The 21,867-nt window shown below is 52.0% G+C and overlaps 1 protein-coding gene across 1 annotated transcript; it reads right to left on the bottom strand.

The window, feature by feature from the left end:
* Positions 1-794: 794 nt before the first annotated feature.
* LYSMD1 (LysM domain containing 1) lies at positions 795-18,204 on the bottom strand. The gene is made up of 4 exons (XM_060261271.1): positions 18,002-18,204; positions 13,409-13,740; positions 1,090-1,759; positions 795-947 (listed from the first exon to the last, which is right to left on the bottom strand). The coding sequence occupies exons 1-3, from the start codon at positions 18,179-18,181 to the stop codon at positions 1,594-1,596; spliced, it is 678 nt and encodes a 225-aa protein (XP_060117254.1). The 5' UTR covers positions 18,182-18,204; the 3' UTR covers positions 795-947; positions 1,090-1,593.
* Between the last annotated feature and the right edge of the window lie 3,663 nt (positions 18,205-21,867).

Raw genomic sequence — 21,867 nt, 5'->3', positions numbered from 1 at the left:
TTCTCTCTCTCTCTCATGTACACATACACACAGGGAGCAGCCAAAATAAACACAGTGTGGAAGCACACACTTGGTGGTCTCAATGGGGCAATTTACTCACCATGGGAGTTGTTGAATGCTATGTACTCAACCAAGTTCTTCAGACTAACACAGGGAAACCTGAGGCTCTACTTTATTATCTACTGTTTTTCTATGCAAACGGCTCCTGGAGGAACTATAAAACAAACGAAGGCTTCCCTTTCCTTTCTCACAACAGGCATATTGTAAAGGCACACACACCTTTCTAAAAGCAAAATGTTCCCAAGCGTTTTCTTAAAGCCTTCCAAAGTGGAAAGGGACGTGGGTGCTGTGGGGGCGGGGCTTCCCCCTGCCAGCCAGCTGGCTGGGGGCGGGAAAAAGCCTGCAAAATCAAAAGATCTTGGACCTGGATACTGGAAAGCCTAGCACGGGTCTCTTTCCTGGATTTATCTCAAGGGCCAAGGCCACAGCAGAGACTCATGCAGAGACACAGCAGCCTGTCTTTTCCAAGCACAGCTTCTTCGCCTGAGAGTGGAAATGAACTCCAAGCTGAGACATGATAGAATTACCCAGCCGCACACATTCCAGAGGAATGGGGGAAAGGCAAGGCAGGAAATCACAGAGACACGACAGGCAGGCTCCTTCACAGGAAAGCCAAAAGCGTCCTAGAATTAGTTAACAATTTTCTTTCTGGCAGACCCCGAGTAGCTCAGCTCTCAATCGAAGAGGCGTTCGTCCTTGGGGAGCGGGGAATAAACTCCAAAAGCAGTCAGAGGTCAGCAAGACTCGCTGGTCATTTAATCACAGGGTGTGCGACAAAAGCATTCCCAGGTCTCCCTAGGAAGATGGAAAACACACAGGGCCCAAAAAACGGAGGGTCCCCAATCCAAAGACAGGGGCACCCACCCCTCACCTTGACCCGGGCCCACCTGAGAACATCACACGAAGACGGCAGCATCTCCCCTTGATTGTCCCCACCCTCCCCCCTTCCCAAACAAGAACAGGGGACTGTCCCCCCCCCCCATTTTCTACACGCCCCCCCCCCAGTTCTGATGAAGCCGATCTCCCCACCGAAGCTGCGGCCGACCGGCGAGGATCGTGGGACGTTTCTTCTCGGGCTCGAGGACAGGCAAGGACGGCAGCCCGGAGGGGTCAGAAAGCACTTGGGTTACAGAGGCAATAAATAGAACACACACACACACACAAAATTCGGCGCAAAGAAGGAAAAGGAGGCGCACGAAAAAGTGGAACGGCTCTGCGGGAGCGGCAGGGCAGAAGCCCGGTCGTTGTCCTGGGGGATCCCGGCCGGAGCCGATATGACCGTCGTTGGCCCGATTTTCTCCCCCCCCCCCCCCGCTTCCGAGAGCCTCCTCGCGGCCTTGCGAGTCCCACTGGAAATCCCAAGGGAACCAAACTCTGTGACCCTTTCGAGAGGCCTGATGCCCTTGGGGGTGGTGGGGGGAAAACACCGGGAAGGGGGGAGGCCTTCGCGAAAGGGGGATGTGATGTCCCCAGAGATCCCAGGTGGAGACGGCGTCCCAGAGATCGCCTGGCGGACGGGGGAAGCAATTGCCATCAAAGCTTGAAGATTTCATCCTCTTGATCCCGCAGGGTGTCGGCCTGGGCAATTTTGGTAAGGGGCACGGGCCCCAGGACTGCGCGTTGCTGGGTGCGAGGAGAAGGCTCGTTCTGGTAGGAGGAGGAGGGGACGGGGCTAGATCCTGGCTCGTTCTCGGGAACCCTGGAGTGGGGAAAAAAGAGAAATATACAAGATGTCAGGTCTGGGGAGGTGAAGCTTATGGCTGGAGTTTAGGGGCCCGGAGAAGAAGAAGAAGACCGCAGATTTATACCCCACCCTTCTCTCTGAATAAGAGTCTCAGAGCGGCTCACAATCTCTTTTATCTTCTCCCTCCACAACAGACACCCTGTGAGGTAGGTGGGGCTGAGAGAGCTCTGACAGAAGCTGCCCTTTAAAGGACAACTCCTACGAGAGCTATGGCTGACCCAAGGCCATTCCAGCAGCTGCAAGCGGAGGATTGGGGAATCAAACCTGGTTCTCCCAGATAAGAGTCCGCACACTACACACCGGCTCCCAAAAAGAGAACATGGAGTTCCTGAGGAGGGTGTTGTGGAACAGGACGGAGGTTCTTCTGGCTTAACTTCAGCTTCCTAGACTGGCCGGATGCCTCTGTTGACCCACACAAAAACACCAGAAGAGTCTTGCTGGATCAGACCAGTGATCCATCCAGACCAGCATCTCACCCAGAGGTCATCCAGTTCCCCTGAATGTCCCAGAATAGGGGATAGAGGCCGAGGCCTTTCCAAGAGGGTGCTTCCTGGCACTAGGAATCAGAGGTTGGCTTCCTCTGAAGCAGGAAGTTTGGTGTCGTGGTGAATTGTGCGGACTCTTATTTGGGAGAGCCAGGTTCGATTCCCCGCTCCTCCACTTGCAGCTGCTGGGATGGCCTTGGGTCAGCCATAGCTCTTGCACAGCCAGTTTGGTGTAGTTCCTGAGAGCCAGTTTGGTGTCGTGGTTCTGGGAGAACTGAGTTTGATTCCCCACTCCACAGGAGCACAGCTCCTGAACCTTTCTGAGGGCGCCTTCCCTCCCCACCTACCTTGTCCCTGGAATAGGAGGTGCAGCTGCATAACAATCTCTGGATTAGGAGAGCGAGCAGCCAGCCAGTCACCAGGGGCTTTGCCACTCCCCCAGTAACCCTCATTAACCCCTGGAGAAGCCCACACCACCCTTTCTCCACTTCTTTATGTGATTTTGGGTGGCTTGCTGGCCTTTTGACGGGGGGGGGGGTGGTGTGAGTGGCTAAGGAGAGCCCCAGGTATCTGATCTCTAGCCAGCCCAAGCAGGCTTCGCTCGCCCGGGGCTCTCCTTTCTTGCATCAGGTTGCTTTTGGCTGGTGAGGGGGTGGCATATGCTAATGAGTTATGCTAATGAGCCCCGCCACCTATTTTTCTACAAAACGACCTCTGTATTTCACCATTCTTTTACGGCTGCACACCTTCTTTTGGGCTCTCGGATGTGCAAGAGACAAAACAAAAATGTGACTCGGCAGGCTGGTTGGCCCGCTCCCCAGGGCTCTTCAAAATTACTGTCTCGCTAGAATACGCTGGCACAGGATTGCAGAAACTCAGCAAAGTGAAATGAAACCGAGACGCCCTTTTCAGAGCGAATGAAAGAAAGACCCGACATCCTGCTGGAGCAACAGTGCCCCCCAGTGGCCACTACGTTCAGCACAAGCACGTGGCCTTTTAACTCTCAGAGTTTGGTGAATAGGCCTATTTCACGATGCCAGGGAGAAGGTCGGAGGAGGAGGAGGAGAAGAAGACGTCGACTGCAGATTTATACCCCGCCCTTCTCTCTCTGAATCAGAGACTCAGAGTGGCTCACAATCTCCTATATCTTCTCCCCTCCCAACAGACACCCTGTGAGGTGGGTGGGGCTGAGAGAGCTCTGACAGCAGCTGCCCTTTCAAGGACAACCTCTGCCAGAGCTATGGCTGACCCAAGGCCATGCTAGCAGGTGCAAGTGGAGGAGGGAGGAATCAAAACCCGGTTCTCCCAGATAAGAGAGCTCTGACTGACCCAAGGCCATTCCAGCAGGTGCAAGTGGAGGAGTGGGAATCAAACCCGGTTCTCCCAGATAAGAGTCCGCACACTTAACCACTAGAAGATGATGATTGCAGATTTATACCCCGCCCTTCTCTCTGAATCAGAGACTCAGAGCGGCTTACAATCTCCTATATCTTCTCCCCCCACAAACAGACACCCTATGAGGTGGGTGGGGCTGAGAGGGCTCTCACAGCAGCTGCCCTTTCAAGGACAACGTCTGCCAGAGCTATGGCTGACCCAAGGCCATTCCAGCATCTGCAAGTGGAGGAGTGGAGAAATCAAACCCCGTTCTCTCAGATAAGAGAGCTCTGGCTGACCCAAGGCCATTCCAGCATCTGCAAGTGGAGGAGTGGGGAATCAAAGCTGGTTCTCCCAGATAAGTGTCCGTGCATTTAACCACTACACCAAACTGGCTCACTTAGCCCTGAGCATGCACAGAGTGCCTTTCACAATCTGAAATCCAACTCCAAAGACCATATGCTCTAAGTCCTGAGTCTAAGTCTAAGAAATCAAGTCCTGCTAAAAACCGCATGCCATAAAATCAGCAGACCTCGTTCTGTTTCCCCACTACAAAGTGTAGTAGTCAAGTGTGCGCGGACACTTATCTGGGAGAACCAGGTTTGATTCCCCACTCCTCCACTTGCAGCTGCTGGGATGGCCTTGGGTCAGCCATAGCTCTGGCAGAGGTTGTCCTTGAAAGGGCAGCTGCTTTGAGAGCTCTCTCAGCCCCACGTACCTTTTGAGAGCCAGTCTGGTGAAGTGGATAAGTGCGCGGACTCTTATCTGGGAGAACCGGATTTGATTCCCCACTCCTCCACTTGCAGCTGCTGGAATGGCCTTGGGTCAGCCATAGCTCTCTCTCTGGGAGAGCCGGGCTTGATTCCCCACTCCTCCACTTGCAGCTGCTGGAATGGCCTTGGGTCAGCCATAGCTCTCTTCTCTGGGAGAACCGGGCTTGATTCCCCACTCCTCCACTTGCAGCTGCTGGAATGGCCTTGGGTCAGCCATAGCTCTCTTCTCTGGGAGAACCGGGCTCGATTCCCCCCCTCCTCCACTTGCAGCTGCTGGAATGGCCTTGGGTCAGCCATAGCTCTCTTCTCTGGGAGAACCAGGCTTGATTCCCCACTCCTCCACTTGCAGCTGCTGGAATAGCCTTGGGTCAGCCAGAGCTCTCTTATCTGGGAGAACCAGGTTTGATTCCCCACTCCTCCACTTGCAGCTGCTGGAATGGCCTTGGGTCAGCCATAGCTCTGGCAGAGGTTGTCCTTGAAAGGGCAGCTGCTGTGAGAGCCCTCTCCAGCCCCACCCACCTCACAGGGTGTCTGTTGTGGGGGGAGAAGACATAGGAGATTGTAAGCTGCTCTGAGTTTCTGATTCAGGGAGACGAGCGGGGTATAAATCTACAATTCTTCTTCTTCAAAGGTAAAGGCAGTCCCCTTTGCAAGCACAGAGTCGTTACTGACCCACGGGTTGACGTCACAGCACGATGTTTTCTTGGCAGACTCTTTACGGGGTGGTTTGCCCTCGCCTTCCCCAGTCCTCTACACTTTAGCCCACTCTGAGCCCTTCCAAATTATAGGTTTTGTTTTCTCAGCTGTAAAAAGAACATTAATGAAGCAAGGAACAGGGTGGGTGATCCAATTACCCCAACGCTACCCAGGAGTGTCTACGCTGCTTGCAGAAGCCTCCACCACCGACATCTCCAGAGTATCCAGGCATTACCTATATCAAAATATGAGCATGCAGCTTGGCTCACTTGTGTGAGCCGTCTAAAGAGAATATGCAGCAAATTCCTCCCTTCTCTTCGCTTTGAAGACGTCACAGCCTGGATCAATGGGCGGAGGAGGGAAGAAGGGCAGCCCTGCTAGTCTTTCAGGGCCTTTTGTACTCTCTGAGAGACAATATGGAGAAACCCAGAAATATAGAGCTGGAAGGGACCTTAAGGGTCATCTGCCCAACCCCCTGCACAATGCTACTTTCTCACTCCCCCAGTGACAACTGCTCTATGTCCAGAGGAAAGCACACAACTTCCAGCATTTGTGGGCTGATCCGGCCTGGAGGAAAATTCCTTCCTGACCCAAATTGGCGATCAACATCTCCCTGGGTGTGTAAGAAAGAGCCAGGAGAACTAAGCACCGATGCAACCCTTCCTACCCACCTTCTCGTGATCTGCCTAATTCACAGGATCCGCTTTGCTGTCAGATGGCCATCTAGCCTCTGTTGAAAAATCTCCAAGGAAGGAGAGCCAAACACCTTCCCCTAAATTCATAGGATCTTCATTGCTGTCAGATGGCCACCTAGCCTCTGTTTGGAAAGCTCCAAGGAAGGAGAGCCCACCACCTCCCGAGGAGGAAGCCTGTTCCACTGAGGAACCACTCTTAACAGTCATAGAATCCTAAGAGTTGAAGGGACCTCCAGGGTCATCTAGTCCAGCCCCCTGCACAAGGCAGGAAACTCACAAACACCTCCCCTAAATTCACAGGATCCACATTGCTGTCAGATGGCCATCTAGCCTCTGTTGAAAAACCTCCAAGGAAGGAGAGCCCACCACCTCCCGAGGAGGAAGCCTGTTCCACTGAGGAACCGCTCTTAACAGTCATAGAATCCTAGAGTTGGAAGGGACCTCCAGGGTCATCTAGTCCAACCCCCTGCACAATGCAGGAAACTCACAAATACCTCCCCCTAAATTCACAGGATCCTCATTAGAACATAAGAACATAAGAGAAGCCATGTTGGATCAGGCCAACGGCCCATCAAGTCCAACACTCTGTGTCACACAGTGGCAAAAAATGTTATATACACACATACACTGTGGCTAATAGCCACTGATGGACCTGTGCTCCATACACTGTGGCTAATAGCCACTGATGGACCTGTGCTCCATACACTGTGGCTAATAGCCACTGATGGACCTGTGCTCCATATTTTTATCTAAACCCTCTTGAAGGTGGCTATACTTGTGGCCGCCACCACCTCCTGTGGCAGTGAATTCCACATGTTAATCACCCTTTGGGTGAAGAAGTACTTCCTTTTATCCGTCTTAACCTGTCTGCTCAGCAATTTCATCGAATGCCCACGAGTTCTTGTATTGTGAGAAAGGGAGAAAAGTACTTCTTTCTCTACTTTCTCCATTCCATGCATTATCTTGTAAACTTCTATCATGTCACCCCGCAGTCGACGTTTCTCCAAGCTAAAGAGTCCCAAGTGTTTCAACCTTTCTTCATAGGGAAAGTGCTCCAGCCCTTTAATCATTCTAGTTGCCCTTCTCTGCACCTTCTCTAAAGCTATAATATCCTTTTTGAGGTGCGGCGACCAGAACTGCACACAGTACTCCAAATGAGACCGCACCATCGATTTATACAGGGGCATTATGATACTGGCTGATTTGTTTTCAATTCCCTTCCTAATAATTCCCAGCATGGCATTGGCCTTTTTTATTGCAAACGCACACTGTCTTGACACTTTCAGTGAGTTATCTATCATGACCCCAAGATCTCTCTCTTGATCAGTCTCTGCCAGTTCACACCCCCATCAACTTGTATTTGTAGCTGGGATTCTTAGCCCCAATGTGCATTACTTTGCACTTGGCCACATTGAACCGCATCTGCCACGTTGACGCCCACTCACCCAGCCTCAACAGATCCCTTTGGAGTTCCTCACAATCCTCTCTGGTTCTCACCACCCTGAACAATTTAGTGTCATCCGCAAACTTGGCCACTTCACTGCTCACTCCGAACTCTAAATCATTTATGAACAAGTTAAAAAGCATGGGACCCAGTACCGAGCCCTGCGGCACCCCACTGCTTACCGTCCTCCACTGCGAAGACTGCCCATTTATACTCACTCTCTGCTTCCTATTACTCAGCCAGTTTTTGATCCACAAGAGGACCTGTCCTTTTACTCCATGATTCTCAAGCTTTCTAAGGAGCCTTTGATGAGGAACTTTATCAAAAGCTTTCTGGAAGTCAAGGTAAACAACATCTATCGGGTCTCCTTTGTCCACATGTTTGTTCACCCCCTCAAAGAAATGCAACAGGTTAGTGAGGCAAGATCTTCCCTTGCAGAACCCATGCTGAGTCTTCCTCAATAACCCGTGTTCATCAATGTGCCTACTCATTCTGTCCTTGATAATGGTTTCTACCAACTTTCCCGGTATTGAAGTCAGACTGACTGGCCTGTAGTTTCCCGGATCTCCTCTGGAACCTTTTTTAAAGATGGGGGTGACATTTGCTACCTTCCAGTCCTCAGGAATGGAGGCAGATTTCAATGAAAGATTACAGATTTTTGTTAGAAGATCCACAAGTTCAACTTTGAGTTCCTTCAGAACTCTCGGATGTATGCCATCCGGACCCGGTGACTTATTAGTTTTTAATTTGTCTATCAGTTGTAGGACCTCCTCATTTGTCACCTCAATCTGACTCAGGTCTTTCAACACCCCCTTCCAAAATTAGTGGTTCTGGGGCGGGCAAAAAGTTCTCGTCTTCTACAGTGAAGACGGAGGCAAAAAATTCATTTAGCTTTTCAGCCATTTCCCTATCCTCCTTCAGTAATCCTTTTACCCCATGGTCATCCAAGGGCCCCACTGCCTCCCTGGCTGGTTTCCTACTTCTAATATATTTGAAGAAAGTTTTATTGTTGGTCTTTATGTTTTTTGCAATATGCTCCTCATAGTCCCTTTTTGCCTGCCTGATCACAGTCTTGCATTTGATTTGCCACAGCCTGTGTTCCCTTTTACTAATCTCACTTGGACTGGTTTTCCACCGCTTAAAGGAGTCCTTCTTACCTTTTACAGCTTCCATTACTTTATTTGTTAACCACGCAGGCCTTTTCTTATGCCTGTTTGTGCCTTTCCTAACTTGTGGTATGTATTTTATCTGAGCTTCTAGGATTATAGTTTTAAATAGCGTCCAAGCTTTCTCAAGGGTTTTGACCGTATGTACCTTTCCTTTCAGTTTCTTCCTCACATGCCTCCTCATCTCAGTGTATTTACCCCTTTTAAAGTTTAAACGTGGTTGTGGTGGTCTTTTTGGACAACTCCCTATTTATACAAACGGTGAAATCAATAACATTATGGTCACTGCTCCCAAGCGGCGCAATCACTTTTACATCTCTCACCAAGTCTTGGGCATTACTTAGGACCAAATCCAGGATCGCCCCACCCCTGTAGGTTCTGAGACCATCTGCTCCATAGCACAGTCATTGAGAGCATCAAGAAACTCAATCTCTTTCTCTCGACCAGAACACATATTGACCCAATCAATCTGCGGGTAGTTAAAATCACCTATTACAACACAGTTTTTACGTTTAGCCGCTATCTTTAAGCCTTCCATCATATTATAATCGTCCTCTCTCTTTTGATTTGGTGGGCGATAACAAACTCCCATAGTTAAATTTCCTTTTGGGCCCTCTATTTCAACCCAAAGCATTTCTAAAAGTGAATCTAATTCTCTGATCTCAGCCTTACTGGACCGTATATCCTCTCTGACATACAGAGCCACCCCACCTCCAACCCTTCCCTCCCTATCCTTCCGATATAGCTTATATCCAGGAATCACCGTGTCCCACTGATTCTCCTCATTCCACCAAGTTTCTGAAATTCCCACAATGTCTATGTTTTCTCCCAACACTAAACATTCCAATTCACCAATTTTACTTTGAACACTTCTAGCATTTGCATACAAACATCTATAATTTCCCAGGCGAGCTAGGCCCGCCACCTTCCTCCTGCTGCCTCGAGACTCTGGCAGACAGTCCATATTGTTTGTCACCTTCACAGTGGACAACTCTGGTCCGTTACCCGGTAGAAAAATAGCAGCTAACCCTTCATCTCTTTGAGACGAGTCCTCCCGAACCAGAGACATTTCATCTCCTGTCGGCTTTCCCCCAAGATTTAGTTTAAAAACTGCTCTGCCACCTTTTTGATTTTAAGCGCCAGCAGGCCTGGTTCCATCCGGAGACAAGTGGAGACCGTCTCTTTTGTACAGTTCCGGCTTGTTCCAGAAAGCATCCCAGTGCCTAACAAACTTAAACCCTTCCTCCTTACACCATCGTCTCATCCACACATTGAGACTTCTAATTTGTGCCTGTCTCTCCTGCCCTGCACGTGGAACAGGTAGCACTTCCGAGAAGGCTACCTTGGAGGTCCTGGCCTTAAGTCTCCCGCCTAGCAGCCTAAATTTTTCCTCCAGGACCTCACGACTGCATTTCCCCACATCGTTGGTGCCAACATGCACCACGACCACAGGCTCCTCCCCAGCACTGTCTATCAGTCTATCTACTACACGCGTAATGTCCGCTACCTTCGCACCAGGCAGGCAAGTCACCATACGGTCAGTACGCGGTTTCGCCACCCGGCTGTCTACTTGCCTAATGATCGAATCACCAACTACCAATACCCCCCCTCTCCCCCTGCTCAGGGATGGTTCCTTGGCGCGAAAGGATTCCCGCTCACCGACCGAAGAAGAGGTCCCTTCTGAGGGCGCATTCCCCTTATCCTCAGCACGGTGCCCTGTTCCCTCTCGACCCTCACGCTCTCTGGCAGCAACGGGGCTGCTACGTTCAGAGCGGGGCTCATCTAATACGCCCCCGAGAGTCTTCCCCAAGTGCCTAACTGACCGTCTCTGCTTCTCCAGGGCAGTCACCTCGGCCTCAAGGGTACGAACTCGTTCCCTGAGGACCAGGAGCTCCTTGCATCGAGCACACACCCAAGACTTCTGTCCTTTGGGCAGATAGTCATACATGTGACACTCAGTGCAAAACACTGGAAAGCCCCCAACCCCCTGCTGGCATTCTATCTTCATTGTATATATATATATATTAAAATATACAGTCCTCTTTAAATGCTGTTTAAGTGGCTCCCCTTCTGGCGGGTCAACTTACCTAAACTTACCTTATTGGGAACTTACCTTATTTGGAGAACAAAGAAGCCAGGGATCTGGGTTCCTGCTCCTTAGAGAGCCCCTAGGCGAAGAGCCACAGGCCAAGAGCCCTTTAGCTCTCGCCCTTCGGCTCGCGCCAAAGGCTCGCGCCTTTGGCAAGGCGCAGCTTAAAATGCAAAGAGGTGGAGCAGGGCACTCCTCAGCAATCACTCTCAATCAGCAGCAATCACTCTCAATCTCTTTCACCCTTAAGGCAGTCAACCAAACAAAGAGCAGTCAACCAAACAAAGAGCAGTTCCCCAGCTATCACACCTTAGAATTTTAGGCAGCCCCACAAACCTTAGAATGTAGTCCTTCAAAACTCAGAAATTCTCAGCAATTTCTCCAGCTGTCTCAGCTATCAGAGCTGCTCTGCTCTGCTCCTCCCAGACCTCTGTGAGATGTGCTCAGCCTTTGGCAAGGCGCAGCTTAAAATGCAAAGAGGTGGAGCAGGGCACTCCTCAGCAATCACTCTCAATCAGCAGCAATCACTCTCAATCTCTTTCACCCTTAAGGCAGTCAACCAAACAAAGAGCAGTCAACCAAACAAAGAGCAGTTCCCCAGCTATCACACCTTAGAATTTTAGGCAGCCCCACAAACCTTAGAATGTAGTCCTTCAAAACTCAGAAATTCTCAGCAATTTCTCCAGCTGTCTCAGCTATCAGAGCTGCTCTGCTCTGCTCCTCCCAGACCTCTGTGAGATGACCTCATTGCTGTCAGGTGGCCATCTAGGGTCTGTTGAAAAACCTCCAAGGAAGGAGAGCCCACCACCTCCCGAGGAAGCCTGTCCCCTGCTTCAGACTCGCCAGAAACGGGGGGGACGTCTGCTGAGCACTTCATTATTCCCTATGAGGAGATCTATTCTCATAAGTATAATGGGGAATTGATCTGGAGGTTTTGGGGGCTCTGGGGGAGCTGTTTTTTGAGGTAGAGGCACCAAATTTTCAGTATAGTATCCAGTGCCTCTCCCCAAAGTACCCCCCAAGGTTCAAAATGATTGGACCAGGAGGTCCAATTCTATGAGCCCCAAAAGAAGGTGCCCCTATCCTTCATTATTTCCTATGGAAGGAAGACATTTAAAAAGGTGTGCTGTCCCTTTAAATGTGATGGCCAGAACTCCCTTGGAGTTCTATTATGCTTGCCACACCCTTGTTCCTGGCTCCGCCTGAATGTCTCCTGACTCCACCCCCAAAGTACCCAGATATTTCTTGAATTGGACGTGGCAACCCTAGCTGTTTCAATGGCATACTCAAGAAGAAGAGATTGGGTTTATACCCCCACCCTTCGCTACCCAAAGGAGTCTCAGAGAGCAGCTTGCAATCACATTCCCCTCCCCACAACAGACGCCTGTCAGGCAGGTGGGGCTGAGAGAGCTCGGACAGAAACTGCTCGTGAGAGGAACAGCTCTGAGGGAGTCATGACTCACCCAAGGTCACTCCAGCAGGTGCATGAGGAATCAAACCCGGTTCTCCCGCGTAAGAGTCTGCACATTTAACCGCTACACCAAACTGGCTCTCCTCGAGAACTCAAAATCCAGGCAGGGAACCCTAGACTCCTTTTCAATGTAGTAGCAGGAATGGGAAGAACATGATTACGTGTGAATTTGATGGGTCCAGATACTCCAGATTTGGTACTCCACCAGATAAATCACTGTCGGGGTCAGAGGGATGGACCTGCAACAACATCACCAGAGAGCCAGTTTGGTGTAGTGGTGAAGTGCGCGGACTCTTCTCCGGGAGAACCAGGTGTGATTCCCCACTCCTCTGCCGCTGGAAGGGCCTTGGGTCAGCCATTGCTCTCACAGAGTTGTCCTTGAAAGGGCAGCTTCCATCAGTCCCACCTACCTCACGCAGTGTCTGTTGCAGGGGAGGAAGGGAAAGGAGATTGTAACCCGCTCTGAGATTCTGATTCAGAGAGAAGGGCGGGGTATAAATCTACGGTCTTTGTCGTTCTTCTTCTTCTTCACCTCAAACAGTGGCTACATGAGAGTTATATATGATGACACGCTAGAAAGGGAAATTGTCAAATTACAAATTATTACAATACTCAGATCAAAAATCTTCCCGGGGCTTAACAAGGATATCGGTCTCCTATCCCGATACATATACTAAACCTATTTAGTCCTTACATACGTATCCTTCCTCAGTTGGGGTGCCCAGCTGTGGTATAAATGGTCAAAAGCAGGGGTGGCCAAACCACACGTGGCTCTTTCACACATATTGTGCGGCTCTTGAAGCTCCACCGTCCCGCTGGCCGGCTTGGAGATGGCATTTCTCTCTTTAAATCACTTCTCCGAGCCAGCCGGTGGCTTGGAGAATGCATTGAAAGTTAAAGTTGCTTTCTTTCCACCTCTCCCCCCATCCTTCCCCCATCTATTTTCCTTCCTTCCTTCCCTCCCTCCCCTCAAACATCCGATGTTCATGTCTTGCAGCTCTCAAACATCTGACATTTATTCTATAGGGCTCTAATATTAAGCAAGCAAGAAAGAAGAAGACCGTAGATTTATACCCCACCCTTCTCTCTGAATCAGAGACTCAGAGCGGCTCACAAACTCCTTTATCTCTTCGCCTCCCAACAGACACTCTGTGAGGTGGGTGGGGCCGAGAGGGCTCTCCCAGAAGCTGCCCTTTCAAGGGGTTAATGAGGGCTGCTGGAGGTGTGGCAAAGCCCCTGGTGGCTGGCTGGCCTGCTGGGTGACCTTGGGCCAGTCCCAGGCTCTCGGCCTCCACCTTCCTCCCACGGTCGCTGAGAAGACGAGGCAGAGGAAGGGAGAAAGACGGGATCCTAAATAAGGAAACGAACGTGAGCCCCGGGAGCTGCGGGGAAAGGCAAGAGGGAGACTCACGCAGCCTCTCCTTCCCGTAGTTTCTTGGTGGCCACCTGCTTGGAGCGGCGGATCTCAGAGTCCAGCTTGAAGAGGAAGTCGGCGGCCGAGAGGTCGTGCTTGGGGGCGGGGGCTGAGGCCCCGTTCTTCCGCTGGGGCTTCTGCGGCTTGGCCTCCTCGGGCCGGCTGCCCGCCACCTCCTCTCCGCCTCCCTCCGCCTTCTCCTCCTCCTCTTCCAGGTCCAGCCCATTGGCCAGCCCTGGGGGCTCCATCGGCACCGGGATATAGAGGCTCTTCTTCAAGAAGATGGAGTCGTTGGTGTACAGCCGGTTCGCCCGCTTGATCTGCTCCGTCTGGAAGGGAATCAAAACGGGAGGGAGGGGGCCGTCAGCAAGGCTGCCCAGGGCGGCACAGCTCCGTTCCCCCAGAAACTTATTTTTAATGTTTCAAAAGCACGCGTGTTCAGCCCTCGTGGCTGCAAGCGTCCGAAGCAGAACCAATGGCGGGGACACATCCGGGAATCGTTTTGTAGGAAAATTAGGAGGCGGAACTCATTAGCGTCACTCATTAGCATAGGCCACCCTGCCGCCTGCCGAAAGCAACCCGATACAAGAAAGGAGAGCCCCGGGCGAGCGAGGCCTGCTTGGGCTGGCTAGAGATCCAGCCAGTCCAAGCAGGCCTCGCTCGCCTGGGGTTCTCCTGGGCCGCCCTCCCCTGCAGTCAAAAGGTCAGCAAGCCACCCCCCTGCCCCAAATCACATAAGAAGTGGAGAAAGAGTGGTGCGGGCTTCTCTCGGGGTTAATGAGGGCTGCTGAGGGTGTGGCAAAGCCCCTGGTGGCTGGCTGGCTGCCCGCTCTCCTAATCCAGGGATTGTTATGCAGCTGCACCTACTAGTCGATGGACAGGGTAGGTAGGTGGGGAGGAAGAAGAAGAATTGCAGATTTATACCCCGCCCTTCTCTCTGAATCAGAGACTCAGAGTGGCTTACAATCTCCTTTATCTCCTCCCACCACAACAGACACCCTGTGAGTTGGGTGGGGCTGAGGGGACTCTCACAGCAACTGCCCTTTCAAGGACAACTCCTAGGAGAGCTCTGGCTGACCCAAGGCCATTCCAGCGGCTGCAAGGGGAGGAGCGGGAAATCGAACCCGGTTCTCCCAGATAAGAGAGCTCTGGCTGACCCAAGGCCATTCCAGCAGCTGCAAGTGGAGAAGTGGGGAATCAAACCTGGTTCTCCCAGATAAGAGAACTCTGGCTGACCCAAGGCCATTCCAGCAGCTGCAAGGGGAGGAGCGGGGAATCGAACCCGGTTCTCCCAGATAAGAGTCCGCACACTTCACCACGACACCAAACCGGCTCCAGGGGGAACCCTCCGAAAGGTTCAAGAGCTGTGAGCTCCTCCTGAATTCAAGGCCTGGATTCATCCAGTCTTCCCTCTATGCTGCTTGAGTCTTGTGAGCAAAAAATTTCCTTTGTGAGCCTGCAGGCATTAAAATTGGGAGCTGCTGCATAGATCAGTTTGCTCTGAGGCCGACCTTCCTGAGCTAAGACAAAGGCTAAAAAAGGCTCACAACTAACTCCACTTAGAAGGAACACCCAACACATCCCTGTGACGTAGTTAAGCAGTGAATTAATGCAGTGAGGCCATTGCGCCGCTCTAGGAGCTTCCGAGAAAACTATGGTTTTGCCGGACGCTCTAGCAATTTAGGAGGGAAGACTCTATGGTGCAGAGTAGAGTTGCCAACTCCCCCCCGGAGGCCGTGGTGGACTGAACAACCCAACTCTGAACGTGGAGGCTCCATTATGGTATCATGGCTAGTAGCTTAGCTGGACCGTTCATCTATACGTCTGTCTAACTCTCCATCAATGCAAACCCTTCCCCTCCCCTAATTTTAGAGGAGGGGACACTTTAGTCTGTCGTGGCAAAACTAATAATAGCACTAAGAAGAGCCTCAGAAGAGCCCTGCTGGATCAGACCAGGGAGGGTCCATCTAGTCCAGCCTCCTGTCTCACACAGTGGCCAACCAGTTCCTCTGGAGGGCCAACAACAGGGCAGAGAGGCCGAGGCCTTCCCCTGAGAAGAACAACAGAGGAGCCCTGCTGGGTCAGACCAGGGAGGGTCCATCTAGTCCAGCCTCCTGTCTCACACAGTGGCCAACCAGTTCCTCTGGAGGGCCAACAACAGGGCAGAGAGGCCGAGGCCTTCCCCTGAGAAGAACAACAGAGGAGCCCTGCTGGGTCAGACCAGGGAGGGTCCATCTAGTCCAGCCTCCTGTCTCACACAGTGGCCAGCCAGTTCCTCTGGAGGGCCAACAACAGGGCAGAGAGGCCGAGGTCTTCCCCTGAGAAGAGCATCAGAAGAGCCCTGCTGGGTCAGACCAGGGAGGGTCCATCTAGTCCAGCCTCCTGTCTCACACAGTGGCCAGCCAGTTCCTCTGGAGGGCCAACAACTGGGCAGAGAGGCCAAGGCCTTCCCCTGAGAAGGACATCAGAAGAGCCCTGCTAGGTCAGACCAGGGAGGGTCCATCTAGTCCAGCCTCCTGTCTCACACAGGGGCCAGCCAGTTCCTCTGGAGGGTCAACAACAGGGCAGAGAGGCCGAGGTCTTCCCCTGAGAAGAGCATCAGAAGAGCCCTGCTGGGTCAGACCACAGAGGGTCCATCTAGTCCAGCCTCCTGTCTCACACAGTGGCCAGCCAGTTCCTCTGGAGGGCCAACAACAGGACAGAGAGGCTGAGGCCTTCCCCTGAGAAGAACGTCAGAAAGCAGAAGGAGGGGAGGGAAATGTCTGCTGGGCACTCCATTATTCCCTATGGAAAATGATTCCCATAGAAATAATGGAGAATTGATCTGCGGGTATATGAGGCTCTGGGCGGTCTGTGTTTTGAGGTAGAAGCACCAAATTTTCAGCATAGCATTCAATGCCTCCCCCCAAAATACTCCCCAAGTTTCAAAAGGATTGGACCAGGGGGTCCAATTCTATGAGCCCCCCAAAAAGGTGACCCTATCCTTCATTATTTCCTATGGAAGAAAGACATTTAAAACTGCATGCGGTCCCTTTCAATGTGATGGCCAGAACTCCCTTTGGAGTTCAATGATGCTTGTCACACCCTTGCTCCTGGCTCCTCCCCCAAAGTCTCCTGGCTCCACCCCCAAAGTCCCCAGATATTTCTTGAATTGGACTTGGCAACCCTAACGACGGGTGCTTTTACTTTCAAAAACATATACTCTGGAAACCTCGTTGGCCTTGACAGTGTTGCCGAAATCTAATCTAGCTGGCATTTCTCTCGGTTTGTGAAGTCTTCTTCACCTCGGGGCCGGTGGTACGACCTCCTCTAGCCAACTCGGCAAGTGATAGAATCCAAAGCCAGAAGAAATACCTCCTTTCCCCCATCCTGGATCAAGTACAAAAATGACAACTTCAAACCCTGCCAAGTCATCGTTCCTAAAAAAAAAAACAGCCACGGAATCATTTTAAACACAATTGCCGCGGCAAAGCCTCGGCTAGATGACGGAAAGAGGAGTCTCCGTTCCGACCGAGGAGAAACAGAGAGCGAAAGCTCCGATATTGCTGGTGTCCAAACGTAATTGTTTCAAAAGGAAAAGAGAAACAGACGCCAGGACGAAAGACCTACGGCTGGGGACAGATTGCACAAAGGAGGTGAAAGCGGCTTTCCAAAAGTTATCGCTGACTTCAGTGTCACATGATTTGGTAATTTGCCTCCTTTGGGCAACCTGTTCTAACTCGTTTTACCCGCAAATTGTCAGCCGCTTCAAGTGTTGTGTTCACACAGCCCCCATTGACATTCGTCTCCCGTGCGGAACTCACTCCTTGAAAGGTCAAACCCTTTCTCTAGCAAGCGTCGGGATTTTTAAACCCCAGAAGGTTACAGCCGATTCTCTGCACGAGCCCAATGGCACCGCCATCTTGTGAGCCAGTACGGCGTAGTGGTTCAAGTGTCAGACTAGGATCTGGGAGAACTGGGTTCGAATCCCCCCTGGGTCGCAGTCACACAGTCACCTAGCATTGCTGTGAGGATAAAACGGAAGAGAGGTGAAGGATGGAAGCCACCTTGGGTCCGCACCAGTGTCCCCTCGAAGCTGAGTTAGCGTGAGCTAGCTCACAGATTTTTACCCTCCAGCTCACACATTTTTGTCTTAGCTCAGGAAGGATGTGACCCCAGAGCACACTAGTAGATGCAGTCGCTGACAACCGTAATGCCAGTAGCTCACAAAGTAGAATTTTTGCAGCGTAGAGGGAACATTGTTTAGAGGGAATATGGGTCTCCACTGAGGAGAATGATGGAGTATAAATAAAGTAACGACATTTCACACATCTTGGGTTCACGCTCCAGCACAGAAGAGGTAAAATAGGTGCAGGGTCTCCAAGCCAGAAGTAACTCTACCCTGGAAGTCACATATTGAATCCTATTTTGCTCTGGTCAGTTCTTCCCCCAGATTCCAGAGCTGCGTGCCGATGTCTCTAACACACATAACATTACCTTTTTAATCCACAGCTGCTCAATTCAGTCCCCCTGGTCTGCAGCCAGCCCCAATACCCCCCCCCCTCCACAGCACCCCCACTTTAACTAGCACAGTCGCCCCAGGAGACTCACCGTGACCCCGTACTTCACCGCCAGCCCCGGCAAGGTGTCCCCGGGTTCCAAGCAGTGCTCGATGCGCCTCTCCCGCGCCGGAGAGCTCAGGGATTTCACCAGGCTGCCGTAGGATCGGGTCCTGCTCCCTTGAAGGAGACCCGCCCCCCCAGGGGAGCCTTGCTTTGAAGGGGAAGACATCTCCCCCTTTAAAAGCTGCCGTGCCCCCCCTTTACCTTGACAGCTGGAGGGTGACCTCTATGGGGTGATCCCACTTCTGCCACCAGTGCAGGTCCCCATCTCTAGGGCCACCTCCCTCCAGCCTCTTCCCTCCTTGCAAACCCCACCCCCAAGTTCTCTCCCCCCACCCCTCAGCCTCCCTGATCTGTCCCTGACGCTGGCTCGCCCCTTTCCAAAAAGGAAAGCCCAGCAGAGGGGCTGCCCCGTCTCTCAGAGGTCGGTGGCGGACCCCCCCCCCCCCCAAAGGATCCTCTTTCTCCCCCTAGGCCAGTCTCTCCGCCCGTCTTCCTTCCAAAGCCAGACTAGGAAATTCTCTTGCAAAGACCAGCCTGCAAAAAAAAAAAAGAATCTAGCAGTTAGAACCCAACTGCTGCGATTCTCGGGTAGACAGTTGAACAGCACCCTGCCGACTCGGGGCCCCGCCCTCGCGCAACGGCTCGTGGGAGTTGTAGTCTGTGTTTTGCACAGAGCCTTTCCTTCCCATTTGCTTGCTGCAGCTCTGCGCAACGTGAGCAATTCCCTCTCTCTCCGACTTACAGGTTAATGCAGTTTGAAAGTATAGACGCGCCGCCCACCCGCTCAAATCCAGGCGGGGGGGAAAGGAAGAAAACAACAGCGCGGAAACTACATTTCCCAGCATGCACGCTGCACAACCGGCCTCTTGCAAAGGATGACGGGAGTCGTAGTCCTGACGGGCAAAAAAAAAACCCCAAGCTAGTGAACGTCTTTAAAGGGGAGAGAGCGAGAGGGATGCAATCCACCAGATAGATTTTCATGGTCCTTCTCGTGTGGATGGCGGTCCGGGTTTAGGGATTTTGCTTTGGAAGCCGCCTCAGGGCTGCCTCCAACATTTCACAGTCAGTGCCAAGGAGAGGGGGAGGGGAGAAGGGAGGGGGGGGGATGCCCCCAAAGGCATGCTGGGAATTGTAGTCCAAGGTGCAAGGGGCGTGGCTCCCCTGGCAAAATGGCAAAGAGGCTTCTTGTGTCAGGTAAACAGCCTCTCTGCTGCAGTCTAGGGGCCCCTTTCAAACCAAGTCAACCCAGTTTAATCCTGCAAATAAGCTTTCATGTGCATGCACACTTCTGAAAAGCTTATACCCAGAATACAATTTGGTTCTACACTTTGTTCTCAAAGGAGCTGTTTTACTGCAAAGAAAGCAAGAGTCCAGTTAGAAGAAGAAGAAGAAGACATTGGATTTATATTCTGCCCTCCACTTGGACTACTCTTGTCTCAGAGTGGCTCACAATCTCCTTTCCCTTCCTCCCCCACAACAGACACCCTGTGAGGTGGGTGGGGCTGAGAGGACTCTCCCAGCAGCTGCCCTTTCAAGGACAACCTCTGCCAGAGTTATGGCTGACCCAAGGCCATTCCAACAGGTGCAAGTGGAGTAGTAAGGAATCAAACCCGGTTCTCCCAGATAAAGAGTCCACACACTTCACCACTGCACCTAACTGGCTCTCTTAAGACCAACAAAGTTGTATTCAGAACGTCAGCTTCTGTGTGCTCGAAGCACACTTCATCAGACAATAGTATGGAATGGCCAGCAGTCCTAAATATAGAGAAAGAGGGCAGTGAGTTAGTATCAACGTTCCCTCTAAGCTACGGAGTCTTGTGAGCAAAAAAAGCTACTTTGTGAGCTATAATTTTAGCCTCCTGCCACACTAACATTAAAGTTGTGAGCTACTGGTGTGAAAGTTGTGAGCTGCTACATAAATCAGAACGCTCTGGGGTCATCTTTCCTGAGCTAAGCTGGAGGCTAAAAATCTGAGCCGGAGGCTAAAAATCTGTGAGCGAGCTCACGCTGACTCAGTTTAGAGGGAACACTGGTTAGTATGCAGAGTCACGGAACTGTGTTTGAGCAGATTAGAAGAATCACAAGGTGGGGGTCTGGTGATTGTTAGTTTGTGTTGACTGGCCTGAAACAACAACGAAAAGGAATATAAAGCAGACTGATATCCATGGACTAAATCCCGTTAGTTATCCTGGGAGTGAAGTGCAATAAATAGAGAGCCTGTTGTAATGCTTTTGTTGTTCAGTCTCTGGGTTAAAATGAGGGCAGAGGTTTCTCAGGGGTTTGATTTATGTTTGTGTTTAATTCGATTTATACCCCGACCTCCCTGGGGTGGGCTCAAACATGTAACACATTACATTCCTCTGGCGGGCCAACAACAGGGCAGAGAGGCCAAGGCCTTCCCCTGAGAAGAGCATCAGAAGAGCCCTGCTGGGTCAGACCCAGGAGGGTCCATCTAGTCCAGCCTCCTGTCTCACACAGTGGCCAGCCAGTTCCTCTGGAGGGCCAACAACAGGGCAGAGAGGCCGAGGCCTTCCCCTGGGAAGAACATCAGAAGAGCCCTGCTGGGTCAGACCAGGGAGGGTCCATCTAGTCCAGCCTCCTGTCTCACACAGGGGCCAGCCAGTCCCTCTGGAGGGCCAACAACAGGGCAGAGAGGCTGAGGCCTTCCCCTGAGAAGAACATCAGAAGAGCCCTGCTGGGTCAGACCAGGGAGGGTCCATCTAGTCCAGCCTCCTGTCTCACACAGGGGCCAGCCAGTTCCTCTGGAGGGCCAACAACAGGGCAGAGAGGCTGAGGCCTTCCCCTGAGAAGAACATCAGAAGAGCTCCGCTGGGTCAGACCAGTGAGGGTCCATCTAGTCCAGCCTCCTGTCTCACACAGTGGCCAGCCAGTTCTTCTGGAGGGCCAACAACAGGGCAGAGAGGCTGAGGCCTTCCCCTGAGAAGAGCATCAGAAGAGCCCTGCTGGGTCAGACCAGGGAGGGTCCATCTAGTCCAGCCTCCTGTCTCACACAGGGGCCAGCCAGTCCCTCTGGAGGGCCAACAACAGGGCAGAGAGGCCGAGGCCTTCCCCTGAGAAGAACCTCAGAAGAGCCCTGCTGGGTCAGACCAGGGAGGGTCCATCTAGTCCAGCCTCTTGTCTCACACAGGGGCCAACCAGTTCCTCTGGAGAGTCAACAATGCATTTTGGGGGAAGTCTCCAGATCAGAATACGGTTGCCAATCCCCAGGTGGAAACAGAGGACCCCGCCCCCCCTATTTGGAGGCTCTCCCCCCACTTCAGAGTTATCAGAAAGCGAGGGGGGAGGGAAATGTCTGCTGGGCAGTGGGCACTCCATTGTTCCCAGTAGAGGCCAAGTCTTATGGGGTATAATGGAGAATTGATCCACGGTTATCTGGGACTCTGTTTTTTTGAGGTAGAGGCACCAAATTTGCAGCATAGCATCCAATGCTTCTCCTCAAAACACCCTCCAAGTTTCAAAAGGATTGGACCAGGGGGTCCAATTCTATGAGCCCCAAAATAAGGTGCCCCTATCCTTCATTATTTCCAATGGAGAGAAAGCATTTAAAAGGATTGTGGTCCCTTTCAATGTGATGGCCAGAACTCCCTTTGGAGTTCAATTCTGCTTGCCACACCCCTGCTCCTGGCTCCACCCCCAAAGTCTCCCGGCTCCACCCCCAAAGTCCCCAGATATTTCTCGAATTGGACTTGGCAACCCTAACTCCTAGGTTGCACTCCATTACCCAGCTCTGGAAATCCAAATGAATTGCCAAACGGTTTCACGTGCAGCCTTCCCGCCCCGCCTCGCCCCCCAAAACTGGGGAATCCCCAACGCACCCTGCGAAAACAGCCC

Source organism: Heteronotia binoei, chromosome 1 (genome assembly GCF_032191835.1).
Source record: "Heteronotia binoei isolate CCM8104 ecotype False Entrance Well chromosome 1, APGP_CSIRO_Hbin_v1, whole genome shotgun sequence".
In the NCBI taxonomy this organism is placed as follows: domain Eukaryota; kingdom Metazoa; phylum Chordata; class Lepidosauria; order Squamata; family Gekkonidae; genus Heteronotia; species Heteronotia binoei.
Note: the sequence above shows the minus strand (reverse complement) of the source record. Positions and strands in the feature narration are given on the sequence as shown.